The following is a 15078-nucleotide window of genomic DNA, read 5'->3' as shown; positions in this document are numbered from 1 at the left end:
CTCCTCTCCCTCTCTCTCTCCTCTCTCTCTCTCTCCTTCTCTCTCTCTCTCTCTCTCTCTCTCTCTCTCTCCTCTCTCTCTCCCTCTCTCTCTCTCTCTCCCTCGCTCTCTCCCTCGCTCTCTCCCTCTCTCCCGCTCTCTCCATCTCACACTCACAGAGTAGCAGAGAGTGGATGTACTTTACATAGAGAACAGTGTATGTTAACATACCTCTCATCTTACTCACCAGCTCGCTCTGCATCTCCTCACACTGGTGCACAGAGGAGGGCCACACGCAAGTCTAGTCCCACAAATTCACAGATTGAGATAATCTCTCTCTCACACTCTTGTTTCCACACACGCATGTGCGCACGCCGCACACACACACATATCGGTCCCCCTCTACTAACAGAATTGAAAGCAGGTGCCCGCCACATATCTTGCATTCTTCCAAAAAGCCAAACAGTGGTTTGACCTGAATGGTTGCGCTGGAGTGTAGCCATACTGTATGTAAGAAGAGTCCATGTGGAGATGTGTGTGTGTAAACATGGATGCTTTGCAACACGCTGGTTGAGCAGCGGAGAGACACAAAGTATTGGAACCACATTTATCCCTCTGCGCAACCCTAAAATGCAGTGTCAAGTTAACGTCAGGATAAGTCGCAGATACACCATGCTAACATAGCACACCACCGCATTTAATAGCTTTCGATACAGCGACCGTAACAGTACACCGGTCTGGCTTTATATCACACTGTATCGAAAGCAGTTCTTAAACTTTTGACAATCTTTAAAAAAATGGGAATTTGAAAAGTCAGACTTTAGATGACCTTGCTTTAGTCACAGTGTGCTTTCTGCAGCCACAGAGGATCTGGTTAGTGGAGGAACTCGGCCAATGAGAAACAGAAGGGAGAGAGTTACTATAAAAGACTCCATGGAGCTTGAGAGATTGGAGCCATGATGAAGGAGCCGATGATGAAGGTGCCGCACTTGGGTTTTCTAGCAGTTTACTCTTAGATTGTTCACGACTGCTGATGCATATTGTCTGCAATTGCATGTGTGCACATGGTGTGTGTTAAGTAAATGTGAAATTACTCTTCAAACCATCTAGTAAAAACCTTTAATACTGTCATCAGCAATTGTTCACAGCATGTGGAAAACAATCTGATAGATGGACAGTCTAAGAGTAGCCATTTCCACCATGCTCCTTAGGCGCATTCACACTGCGGTACTTTTCCCACAAAGGTTCATGTGAACTTAGTTCATGTGAACTCTTTTATCGCGTTCACACCAAAAAGAGCCGGTACTAAAATTAGTTAATGTGAACCTTTTTACCCCCACGAAAGTCCCTGCTAGAGAGCAGGGACTTTCGTGTGGCTCTCTTGTGAGAAAAGAGCTATATTTCTGATTGGCTGGGCAGATTGCAAACCACGCCCCGTAAAACTCCCAAAAAGTTTTGTGAAGCCGCCATTTTATTATCCTCGCATTAGCATTATTAGCATTAGCATTAGCCCAGCGCAGAAACGCAGAGAGACTAACTTATGGCAACACAAAATAAAACATGGGAGCGGTGGAGATGAGGAGGTGTCGGCGTTCTGGCGATTTACTCGGAAGGCTTCAGTAGAAGCTGCTGGGAGTCCCAGCAGCTTCTACTGAAGCCAGTCCCCAACTCCGGGGACTTCCGGCCGGGGACTTTGGGCGGCAGTATACGCCGTGAAGTGGTTTGCGGCCTGCCAGTAAACCCAAAGCAGAAGAAGAACAAGTGACGTCAGCGGCTTCATTTGCCTAATCCACCCCCAGGGACTTTTTCCAGTGTGAACGCGATCTGTACTTAGTTCATGCGAACTAAAGAGTTCACATGAACTAAGTTCACATGAACCTTTGTGGGAAAAGTACCGCAGTGTGAATGCGCCTTTAGTATATGTGTGGGTGTGTGTGTGGTTGTGTGTGTCTGTGTTTTATTGCTCATTTTAGGCTGACGTAATGTGAGTTGTTACAGCAGACATAAAAACATTACAAGCCTCTATGCTCTCACATATGGGAAACAGTGTTTTTGCTTCAGTTTCAATGCTATTATCCACAAAAATGAAATATTTTGACATTTGACATTTTCTCTCATATTACAAATGTTACGGTATTTTTTCTTAGAACCTTTTCTGAAGAATGTAAACCCTAACAATGAATTGTAAGACCTCTGGAAGCTTGAGTGCAACATGTGCATCTTTAGATATGGAAAAACACATTGTATCCATAAACAGGAAAACAGCCTTCTGCCCTGTCTGCACATGTCTCTTGACTATTCGGATTTGATTAGGCTTTTAAAGCAAGCCAGCACTCAGCTTGAGTCTCAAACTTGCGTGTGTGTTTGTGTGTGTGTGCCCGAACTTGAACGTTCCAGACTGACTTTGATGCGACTAAACATCCAAATCGTCATTTGCTATGGAGGTAAATTGTGTCTGGCCGCACGTCAGTATGTTATATATTGAATGAAACCAGACACACAAAACTGTTTTTTGCTCCTTATTTAATTTCCAAGGCCAAATTGATGGGGAATGTAGGAATATATCAACATTTCTTAACTGAGATGTTGATGTCAAGAATCTCAGTTTGAAAAGCTTTTCTCTTTTCTTTTTGTATCTGAAGACTTTCCTAAAGACCCAGAAGCAGGTCTGTCTCATATTTATAACAATGTGCAATGCAACTACGTATTCCATGAGGAAATATGATATGATGAAAGGGATTTTTGTAGCATACAAAACTATATAAAACTGCACCAGGAGAGACTTTCAGATAAAAATACACCTGTCTTCTCTTGTCAGACAGTAACTCGCTAAAGGTGCAGAACAGAGCAAAGTGTTATTTCATTGGAAACTGGGCGTCTTGTTTATGTGGGTGGTATATAAATCAGAGTACGAGTGCTTACAGGCCAATTGTACATAGACCTACGTGTAGCTCAGTGTTTGAGGGAATATGCAGAGCTGCAGAAATGAGGCATAGCACTGACTGATTCTGCCCTGCTTCACACAACTGGCTTTTCTATCAGATAGACAGCTTGACAATAACCAGACCCCACTCTTTCCGCCACACACACACACACACACACACACACACACACACACACACACACACACACACACACACACACACACACACACACACACACACACACACACACACACACACACACACACACACACACACATACACACACACACACACACACACGCACACACACACACACACACACACACACACACACACACACACACACACACACACACACACACAGTTTGCTGGGTTTGTTCTGCTTGTTTCCGACTGGACTGTTTGTAAGATAAAAGAGAAGTTTGTAGCTGAGTGAGTACAGTCTGACCTCTTAAACAGGCGTTCATTGTTTTATGCAGTGCATTGAGACTTGTTTTAAAAAAATATTACAACACAAGAGACATCTTTCTTGGAAAAAATCTGCAAATGAATAATGATGTTGACTTAGAGCCATGAATCAATGTCATTGGGATGATCTCCATTCCTTATTGTCTTAATAGTTTTAACTGAAGTTAAGGCAATGTAATGTAGGCTTGATTGATCGTTTATGACTGTGTTTGTAAAACAGTAGATCATCTGTATTGTTCCCATTTGGGAGAGTTATTTTCCAATCAAAATAAGTGCTGCTATTTCACCTTATATTTCACCATTTGCCCCAATATTTCATTAAATCCTGCTACATTTCATTTTTCTTCATAACACAGATGTGACAGTAACAGCTCACACACACACACACACACACACACACACACACACACACACACACACACACACACACACACACACACACACACACACACACACACACACACACACACACTAGGGATGGGAATTTGAAAGCAAATGTATATTCGAATATTCGACCCCCCCAAAAAACGGTTAACCGGTTAACCGAAATGTACATATCCTATAAAAAAAAAATTGGGTAAAACATTTTTTTCCAAACTTTTTGCAGAATTTTTTTTTTGACATTTTTTTTTACCCACTTTTTTTTCAATAATTTTTTAGAAATACATACATGTTCAAATAAGTATAGAAACCAAGTCGAATTTGTCAAATGTATTGAACTGGTGATCACAGTTTGACAGCTATAGCCCTACAGATTTCATGTGTGGAGGCGATTCACAATCAGCCCAGCTGTAGAGAAGACCCTCTCAGCTGCAACGAAGGTTGCGGGTATAGCAAGGTATAGCATGTATATATAAGTTTAATTTGGCATAGTTTGACCCAGGGCCGCCCCTGGCCAACTTGGGGCCCCAAGCGACATTGTGAGATGAGGCCCCCCCCCCCAACCAACAGGAGTGAACATTTTTTTTTTGGAAACAAAGTAGGCTACTTTGCAAATATAATTCCTGTTTATTATTATTATCAACAGTTACTTTTTTATACAGTGAGGTAAATGGTAAATGTGCATGTATGTCGTTCAGTATGGGTTTACAGGTGAATTTTGCATTTCCTGCCAAATACTAGCCTCAAAAAGATAAAAACATAATTAATGCAAATAAACTACTTCTACTAATAATAATAATCATAATCAATTCAATAATAAAAATACTATATTGTTTTATTATAATATAGTTGTAATATAGTCAAGACAAAACATGCTTATGACATGCTCAAAAACGGATATTTCTTAAATCTGTATTGTAGTTCCCTCTGTCAGCAATGTATCAACAACTACACACACATTTCTATCAGTATTTCTCTGTGTTGTGGTTGACATGATGATGACTGCTAGGAGTTAAGGGGAGAGGCTGAGCGTCACCATGAAATGTGCAAATTGACATACAAATTAATAAGAGGGGAACAAATGCTCCATGTTTTTTAAGCTGTAAACTTTAACTGTTATGTAAGCCAAGTAGACAGACAGTGTATCTCTCTTCCTCCTGTACATCAGCAGATAAAAGGCATCACATAATGAATGAATGGTAAATAAAGAATGCTGGAAATAACTGCATCTCCATTAGCCTATGCTCTGCAGAGACTGCCTTCTTCATGTCGTGAATTGCAGCTGATGTTTTAAGATGGCAATTTGACTTATACAACATTCGTAAGTTGTACATTTGACTCATTCAATAACCCACCTTCGAGTGATGCGCTAGTTTCTTCATGTTTTGTTTTTTGCGCCGGACTGAAACTGTCTTTTCACCGACATCTCTTCACCTGCACTAGTGGCCGTATCAAAGCCGTGATTGGTCAGATGTCGATTCATTGCAACGGTGTCGGGTTACAAACGTGCTCCTCTTGTCACCTCTCACGGCCCGTTCACACAGCGGCGTGCGCCGCACTCTCACTCTCGCGGGGGTTGCGCGGAGAACTGAGCGGAGAACTGAGTGGAGAACTGCGCACAGCAGCTGAGGCCCTCTGGGCGGGGCCCCCTGTGCAAGGCGGGGCCCCATGCAGCCTGCGTGATTGGCCTGTAGGGAGGGGCGGCCCTGGTTTGACCTCTACACCGCACTCACTAACCTGGTCGAAATATTTCCACACATTACTCCTTTTTGACGCCATGTCTGTTGTGTAGGACTCTTCTTAGAGTGTAAATAATTACCGGACTATGACTGGTAAAATATGTTGAATACCGGCAAAACTAAATCTCTCCTGTCAAAATGTCTATGCACTTGAGAGGGGTCTGCCTGCAGACCTCCACTCTCAGGACAGTTCCGGTGCAGACCTCCACTCTCAGGACAGGAAGTGCACGCTAAGAATTCCAAAATAAAATCACCACTATCAGTACAGTGCCACTTTCCAAACAGGAAATGCACGCAAATACACAATAAAATCGTAGGCCTACTGACACTTATTATCTATATAGATATATATATTTCTTTCTTTATATATATAAATACAACATCTTGTATTTTAGTTACACCCGCTAGACAACAGTGGAAGGTTCGAGAAACAACCGTGTTTGCCGGGTGCACCGCGGCGGAGGTGGGGGTTCCAGCTGGGAACCTCCACCCCGCTGCGGGACCCGTGGGACCCGTGGGACCCCTGGACGGTGCGTCTTGGTCACGCTTCATATCGGCCGGCCCGGGAAGGAAAGACACGCAGAGTGGGGGAAGTCCCCCACCCCAACGCAGCACACCCTCCCGGCCATCAGTCGAACCCGCAGTTCGGATGAACCGACCGCCAGAGCACCGGCACTAGGCCGGGCCGGCGTGGAGGCCCTCCGACAGTGGGTCGCGTTTGCCATTCAATCAGTGAGAGGAGAAAAATGCAACTAAAATTGTCAAAATCCGTTAATATATGGATGAGTGGGGGGGGGGGGCTGGACGCACCGGAACTGTCCTGAGAGTGGAGGTCTGCAGGCAGGCTCCCATGATGCACTTTGCCGCCACACACGGTTGCCAAGCAGCGCTTATTGTTGTTTAGGCTGGCCACTCATGTGTCGCGAGTGTTGACAGGGGGCGGGGGAGCACGCTCATGAACTGTTAGCGCCGGAACCTCGCAACGGCAGTGTTGCCAACTTGGCGATTTTCTCGTTAAATTTGGCGGCTTTCCAAACCCTCCGGCTACTTATTTGTGTCACTAAGCGACTAACGACTAATCTAACGATTTATAATGGTGTTATTAGGGACTTTTCTGGTGTTTGGAGACTCACGTATTGTTCTGCAGTTAACGAGCCGCGGGTGCTGCCGTGAGCCCCGCCTCCCTCCCATAGTACAGTTGCCTGGCCGCAGCAGAGCTGCTGCTGCAGTCAGAGCAGAGAGGAGACAACCACACTCCCCCGCGTCGAGACTGCAAATGAATTGCGCATGCGCCAACTGCCAAGCCGTCCTGGTTTTGAGCGGGATTTAAATGTAAAATGTAAATGTTTCTTCACTCACTTTCACACTATAATAAATAACTGCCTTTGCTTTGCTTTGCTTCACACAGCCTCAGTCACTCAATCACCTCGTCCACTGTGTGTGTGCCTCTCTGTGACAAGCTAAACATCATGGCACAGTCTAAATTGTATTTTCAAAAATACAGAAAGGAGTGGGAATCAAACCCTGAGTATAAAGGATGGTTGAAGCCATTTATTGGAGATGACACACGGGCATACTGCCTTTATTGTAAGGGGGATTTCTATGCCAAACGGTCTGACATCAAGAAGCATGTTAAAACCCAAAAACATACTCAAAAGGCCTCTACCATTCCTGCCAATCACACACATATGTTTTGGTCATGCCCCAGCCTGAATGCCTTCTGGTCTAGTATTTTCAAAACCCTTGAGCAGGCCCTTAACACACCCATATCCCGTAACCCTCTAACTGCCTTGTTCGGCGTCCCCCCAACACAGAACATGCCCACCACGACTCAGCGGGTCATCGCCTTCACAACCCTGCTGGCCAGGCGTTCCATTCTTCTTAAGTGGAAGCACGTCTCCCCACCCACACATGACAGGTGGATACAGGAACTATTACAGTGTATTAATCTCGAAAAGATACGATTTTCACTACAAGGATCCCTGACACTCTTTCATAAGACCTGGACTCCCTTACTACTGCTAATCAATGACCTTACAATCAACCCTGATGCTGATGAGGTGTGAGTGAACCCGGTGGGGGGGGAGGAGAGACCTTCACTTCCCCCTTTCCTTATCTCCCTAATACCATTACTTTTTTTGTCTTCTCTGTTTCCTCATGTAACTTGCAGTACCGTTATTTCCCTGGTATTTATTTTTACTGACTATTAACATGAAGAAGCACCTGTATTTTTATGTAATTTTCAGTTATTGGTCTTTGTATTTCATGTAATTTCTACCCCTCTTTTTTTTTATGCTGGTGTTTTATGTTTTGTAACTTTTTGATTTATGTCTTGTTTATAATGTGATCATAGCCCATAGGGGTGGGGGGTGGGAGGGAGGGGTGAGGTAACTATTTAATTTTCCTACAGACCATCTTCTATACATGTGTACCTACTGTATTGCCATTGTGATGTCTGTCAAAAAGCCAATAAAAAGATAAAAAAAGAAAGAAAAAAAAGGCCTCTACCATGCTCTCTCCTACAGCCGCCATTACATGATATGCAAATTAGGCGATGACGTCATTTAGCGACTTCTGGCGACTTTTCGGACAGCCAATAGCTACTTTCCTTACTATGGAGTTGGCAACACTGCGCAACGGCTGCGGAGCTCATTTGCGCCACATTTGGGCCTAAAATGAGGTTTGAGTCTGCGTGATCTGCGTGTAGGGAGGGGCAGCAGCCATATCATTAGCTAGAACTAGCTAGATCTGATGGATTTGGACATAAACGCGAGTGAAGTATAACCGGACACGAGAGAGAGATCAGCACCTGCAGCTCTGCCCGCTGTGAGGGACCGGTGAGCGGAGCAAAACACACCTTTAGACGTCACCTAACACATTTAGCTATGGCACAGTCGTATATATACATTGAATGATTCAATTTGATAATATGTAATCAACTTAGGCCTCACTCCCAAAAAAAAAATTCTAAATTTTTTTTTTTTAATAAAAATATTCATAACTCATATTCGAATACCTGAATAATTTCGAATATTCGATTAATCGTTCCCATCCCTAACACACACCACACACACACACACACACACACACACACACACACACACACACACACACACACACACACACACACACACACATGGTATGTGTGCATACATACACAGATTCACGGTGTCTTGGAAATGTCATTACTTTCATCTGATTGAGATTACAGATTTGTAGCTTCAGGGCTCGCGAGTGTCTGCATAGGAGCACTTTCATGTTTGGCCTTAGTGATCTGCAGATTTCCTAACAGCAGGAGGGTGAATTTACCCAGCATCCCTTTCTCTTTGGAAGAAAACATATGATGACCCTCTCTTTCCAGGCTATAAATGAGAGCTTGGCTACGCTGGCTAGTAATACTATACTTTCTCCTCAGGCTACAAGCTGTTGTCGGTGTGTGCAACTGAAACAGAAACTGGCTAACTGAGGATTAACCTTAAAAGGATAGACCGTTCCCAGGGAATTGTGCTGTTGTTTGTCCTTTTTACCCTGAATAAGAAAAGCTCTTGTCTAGCTGTAGCTTTGCTAAAGTATTTACCTGCCCCTCTGAATAATAGGGATAGCCTAAAGTGACATATTCAAATACCCAACCCAAAGATATTTAATTTACAAATATATTATGACAGTGAGAAACCGCACATTCTGTTATTGGAGAAGTTGCAACCTGAAGATACGTTTCATATTATTTTGTTTTTTAAAAAGGTTTTATTTACTATAATAATTGCCTATTAGTTTTCTATAGATCAATCAACTGCTCATTTCAGCTCCATCTACTATGATGAGCCCAGTTTTTATATCCATTAATTTGTTTGATATTAACAGATAAATTATGTATTTAACGGCCAGCATTGCAGTTTGATATTTGATTTGTATACCTTTGATCGTTATGAATTTGTCTGCTGTTGTTTAAGAAGGATCACCAGGGACTGAACACCTAATGTATTTATGCGTACATGTTGCTCTCAGACCTGCCAGCAGAGAAACAATATTTTTAGCAGCTTGCGGCGTCAAATGATTCCTTTATGAATGTGTGCGGGCTGCTAGCTGTGCTAGCCTTCTGCTCAGGTCTCAGGTGAGGAAAGGCCTGGAATCACTCACCCTGACAGCCACATCTGGCGCTACTTTCTCTGTCCTGTTGCCCTCAACGTTGCTTCTGCAAACAGACACCACTCTGGTTTAACCACAAAGAAAGGAAGTTATAATAATAGCAGTTAGGATAATAACTTTATTGGTGCTTATTAATGAGATGAAGAACAGACAGTTTATTCCCAAAGAGCACTTTGTGTAATAAAACCATTGTAACTACTAGCATTTCATTTTGTTTTCAGCCTTTGGCCTGCCGTTGCTGGAAAACGAATGAATGCCAGGTGCAACATGTATTCTTTCTGTTCTCGCTGTTTGCTCCGTAGATTATACATAACCACTACTCTATTGGTATAAAGGCTTACAGTAAATGCTGAATATAAAAAAATACATTTGCACAAGGTGTGACTTAATAAGCATTGTTTTATGTTCCAATGTATTTTGACTCTGTCTTAAAGCCAGACGTTTGTATCTCTCACATTCAGTTATTAAATATTAGAGAACCTTATACGGTTCACATGGTCGTAACAGCTCCATATGTATCCAGAAGACCTCACATGCACCCTGGTCGGCTCCACCTTTCTCTTCTTTCCAGTTAGGACAAAGCGAACAGTTGGCAAGCTCAGCTTGTGCCGAACACACCGTTGAGGGCAAATTCTAGCCAGAACCAGACCTGCACACACACTTCATCTGTTTCCTGTTGAACCTAGGAAGTAAGGGTCGGACATAGAGGTAATTTATACATTAATGGAAGGACTCCAAGCAGATAACATTTCAATTCAAGAGCCTGAGGTTCGAGGACAAGCCTGCAGTCGCACATAACATATAAACAAACTCTTTTGGCACTTTCACCACATGCCAGCATCTGTGGTAGGGCTCCCTATCTTTACTGCACAGTGAGAATAACGTGATGTGATGGAGACAGCAGACATTAACGTGAGTGAGTGGTCAGCTGCAGAGGAACTGAATGATCCTGTGCTCGCAGTTTGAGGAGCACAAGATCATTAAGTTCGCCGCAGGAGTCCATGATGGGAAAATCGTTTTTTCTGGATTCTCACTGAATGTTGCTGAAGACCAGACTCTGCTGTCATGTGCATGACATGCAGATGCAAACACAAAGTTCAATACCTGGCACACGACAAATGTTTGTAAAATAAATGCCGGCGGTGTCTTGTAATTTATCCAAAATACAGTACACATACTTTCATGAACATTACTTCTGAGAAATCTAATCTTCTTTAACTAATTGTATATGTTACAATTTACTGAGGTTGAAGAATTCAGAAGAAGTCACTCTTTTTTTCAAAAGGGTCACAAGAGAAAGAACTTGTTTGTTTAAATGGACAAACCCAATGTTTTTCCAATAAACGTATTTTTTCATTTGTAAATTGTTTACTGTTTCTCAGAATTGAAATCTCTTAAGTGCTTCATAACAGACCAACTACTGTAGCTTGTAAAATAGCATCACAAACCCACTCAAAAACACTGTGAGGGCAGTTTGTACTCAATAATGCAAACTACATTTCATCACATGTTGATATTCTCTTTAAAGCTGCAAATATCGGTGGTTATGGTACAAAGAGCACCATAAAACAGGATCGTGACATGGTTTTAGAAGAAAAGTAGGGGGCTCCTACAACACATAGATATGTACAACAGCACATCGATGAGTTGCACATGGTCTCCATGTAATACCAGATGCATAAAAAGAATCAAAGTTACAACTGCTTTGTGGGTTTCTCCCAGCCAGGTCTTTAGACAAACTGTACAACTTTGCCGACTGTGCTGGTCTGCACCTGATCCTGGGGCTCAACGCGCTGCACAGAAACCCAGACAACTCCTGGAACACCTCCTCCACCCTGAGCCTCCTAAAGTACGGCGCTGGAAAGAAGTACAACATATCCTGGGAGCTTGGAAACGGTCAGTACACATACACACCACATGCTGCATACTAAATAACATGATAAGCTGACGTCTGAACAAACACATATACTCTATTTTGAACCCAGAAACACTGTATGACTTGCATTGTTATGTGTAATACAGCATGAAGGACTTTCACTTTTACTGTTAGATTAGTCCAAAAAAGTACTTGTTTAAAGTCCTGTGCTATGAGAAAGCAGTTACACATTTGTTTATTAAACATTTACTGGTTATACCAGCTTTGAATGACAACAAATGTAGAGAGCAAGCTGTAAGTGAGAGTAGAGCAAGGGGTTAATTCAGGGATCAAAGGAACTGCATGCTCTCATGTCATCCTAACCATCTGTGTTCCTGGGGAGCTGCGCTGCACACAAAGCCTGGTGTTCCCCTGCTGCACATCACTTCAGAATTAATTTAATTTCATCTGCAATTAAGCCCACCATAGCAACTTTTATTTTAGACTAAGCCTATAAGTACCATTGAAAATCGGTTGACTGAACCATGTGTGACTTGGACCCCAGCAAAAGCACAGTTAAAGTAAATCACGCAGACAGTGCAGACACAGAGGTAGTTTTGAGAGGTGGAATGAAAAGTTAATCCTCTTGAATTTGCCAATAATATTTTCATTAAATACACGGAACACAGCACAGACACAGCTTCATTCACACACAAAGCAGACATATTGAAAGATATATTTTAAAGCCCAACCTGGCCAAGACAATAACAATACGCTTGTTGTTAAAAAGGAAAGTGCCTGTAACATTGTATTTGTATCCATTTGGGGAAACTATCTCCCTCCGTATCTTCTTTTCCTGGTTCTGCTAGGCCACCCTGTGTGCTTGGACCATCCATCTCACATGCAGTCCATCTGTCTCTATCACTGCAAATTGCCCAATTACCCTTTGTTCTACTGGATGTTTGGTACTCTCTAGGAAAGCAAGATCAGACTACTACAACACAAATGTTTTCACCTTGACCTCCTCAATGTTGCTTTTGTAAAATATATCTCTGGCTCAGTGTACTGCATCTCTTCTTCCCAGAGCCTAACGCGTACCGCAGCATGGTGGGTCGAGCGGTCAACAGCACGCAGTTGGCTCAGGACCACACCAAGCTGCGGACCCTGCTGCAGTCTGTGCGCTACTACCACCGAGCTCACCTCTACGGCCCCAACGCAGGTCGACCCCGGAAGAACGCCATCCTGCTGCTGGACGGGTGAGTGTCAGCATGCAACACATTGATAGAGAATGATATATGTCCTTGTTAGGCTATCCTGCAGGGGAACAAAGGGCTAAGGTAGTGGAATGTATGCTGCAGGGGTTTCTGACTCTGACTGAGCTTTACTGTGTTTAAAGCACACACACACACACACACACACACACACACACACACACACACACACACACACACACACGCAGACACGCACACGCATTGCAGAAGTGTTCTGTGTTTATGGATTTCCAGGTTTCAGCGTCTCAGCTCCAGTTATACCATGTCAACCTAAATAAAGTGTCATCTGATTGATAACGTGACGGCACAACGTCCCACCTGCTGGTTTAACCCATAAGCTCCACCAGCTTTGGTCCGACTCTAATAGATCTCCAACAGCTCTCTCTATGGTCATTTCATACTTTCTAGTTTTATTTGGACTGCAAAAAAGGCAGCTTTGTATTCTGCTTGTTACCTACAGGTCAGTAATACTTTACTGTTTGCCCTTTTCAAATGCAAACATACTTTTCCTGATTCACTTCTGGATTCTACTGTACTTATATTATTTTAAAATAGTATAGTAGTTATGAGGAGGATCATAATTTTGCATTTAAGGACTTATGAAAACACATATCTTTCAATACACATTTGCAAGATAAGATCATCATCATAAGATCAAATCATAAGAGTTTGCAAGCTTTAAGTTTAATAAAAAGTTAAGCTTTTAATGTCAAAGTCATACAATTGACCGAAAACAGTTTAGTACAGGGAAATAATGATGGAACTGTATAACAAATTGCACATTTTTAAATCAGACGGCCCAGTTTTGATATCCCAAAATGTCATTTCTCGATGCAACACAAGCTCTGGCTCTTGTGTGATCATATGAACTCAAGCTGACCCCTCTGATGAATCAGGCACTGAACATATGTATGCTACTTTTGGATGTTTCTGCCTGTCTTAGTTTGTTAAAACACCTTTAAGACAGAAAAACTCTCTCAGTTCTGTTGACCAAATAGATGACGCAGCTCTCAAACGTATTCATCACTTCCCAAAAAGTGAAGCCACTCTGCTTTGGGTCTGTTGAAATAGAAACAAAGTTGACTCAAATGGATGCTCCAGTGGCCCTGTACAACAAACAGATTGAAAATAAAACATGGACGGATACACACGGCTCTGTCACTGCTCCAAATAAAGCGGGACCTTATAAAGAGATGTTTCTGTTACCCTGAAACGGAAAATGGCTCAGTATTATCAAGAATATTAAACTTGAATACGGAATTTAATCTTAACAAGTGGTACCACTTCCTATATAAACATTTTATAGATGGTTTATAACATGCTAGTCGTGAGCAGATCTAACCTTTTATTCATGTATTTTCCAACCCCTATAGCTCCTCCTCCGCTGGTGCATAAACAGATAATGAATGACAAAGTAAAGTACAACTGTAATTATATATAAAATATGTCTCATGTAGAGAATTTGTCATCATGTTTGACAAATAAAGATACAAAAAACACACTTTTACCTGCTCACTAACTAACTGGTAAACGGTTTATAAAGTGTTAATAGTGCTGTTCAACTCTATAAGGCATTACCAAGTCAATGTTACAGTTTGAATACTTGATGCAGGTGTTCAGTGGGATAATACACAAATGAATCAATTCAAGATGAATACCCTCATAATGCACTATAGATGTGCTCTTCTTAGAGATATCGAGATATCTTTTGTTGGTGAATGAATACAAATAAACTACTGATATATATTGTATGGATTTTGAGTGGAAAGGTCAGCGTTGGAGACACTCAACCGTTAACTTGTCATGCCCGTTGGCTGAAAGAAAGCTATAATCAATGCTTATACTTCTCTGTCATCATATATGTATTTCTCTCCAGAGGTAATGAGTCAATTTGAAATGACAGAGGTGCTCTCTGACCTTAACTGAAATGTTGAAAACAGTAAAACGAGAAACAGCATCTCATGAAGCAAAGTACAGTCCATGAAATTAAACTAATGTCGGCTAAAAAGGTTTGTGTGCAGAAGCATACAACAGTTTAATGTCTCTGTATATCTCAGCCTGGATCTGTCTCCAGCTCCTCTCTGCAGCCTCACACACTCTGACAGCTAGTTGGAAGACAGGGGGGAGAGAATCATTTGATATGGGTCTCCCCCCTCTAGGTACTCGAGCTACTTACATCACAGGAACCATTATGAGCCGCTGTTTATCTCGCTGTGCTGACAGATCAAATTTACTCAGGAATAAAAGGTGTGTGTTTGTGTGCACCAATGTGTGTGAGTGTACATGATGTGTGTGTGTGTACTGATTAATAAGTA

General features: G+C 42.3%; 1 protein-coding gene across 1 annotated transcript in view; it reads left to right on the top strand.

Annotated features, from left to right (window-relative positions):
* The window catches only part of hpse2 (heparanase 2), a 56272-nt gene that overhangs the window by 21934 nt on the left and 19260 nt on the right, over positions 1 to 15078 (top strand). Inside the window, exons 4-5 of the mRNA XM_034203808.1 lie at positions 11360 to 11533; positions 12577 to 12748. Coding sequence (XP_034059699.1) covers positions 11360 to 11533; positions 12577 to 12748 — 346 coding nt within the window. The remainder of the gene's footprint in view (positions 1 to 11359; positions 11534 to 12576; positions 12749 to 15078) is intronic.

This window comes from Gymnodraco acuticeps, unplaced genomic scaffold, assembly GCF_902827175.1.
Source record: "Gymnodraco acuticeps unplaced genomic scaffold, fGymAcu1.1, whole genome shotgun sequence".
Taxonomy (NCBI): Eukaryota; Metazoa; Chordata; class Actinopteri; order Perciformes; family Bathydraconidae; genus Gymnodraco; species Gymnodraco acuticeps.
This window is presented reverse-complemented; position numbering and strand designations above follow the sequence as displayed.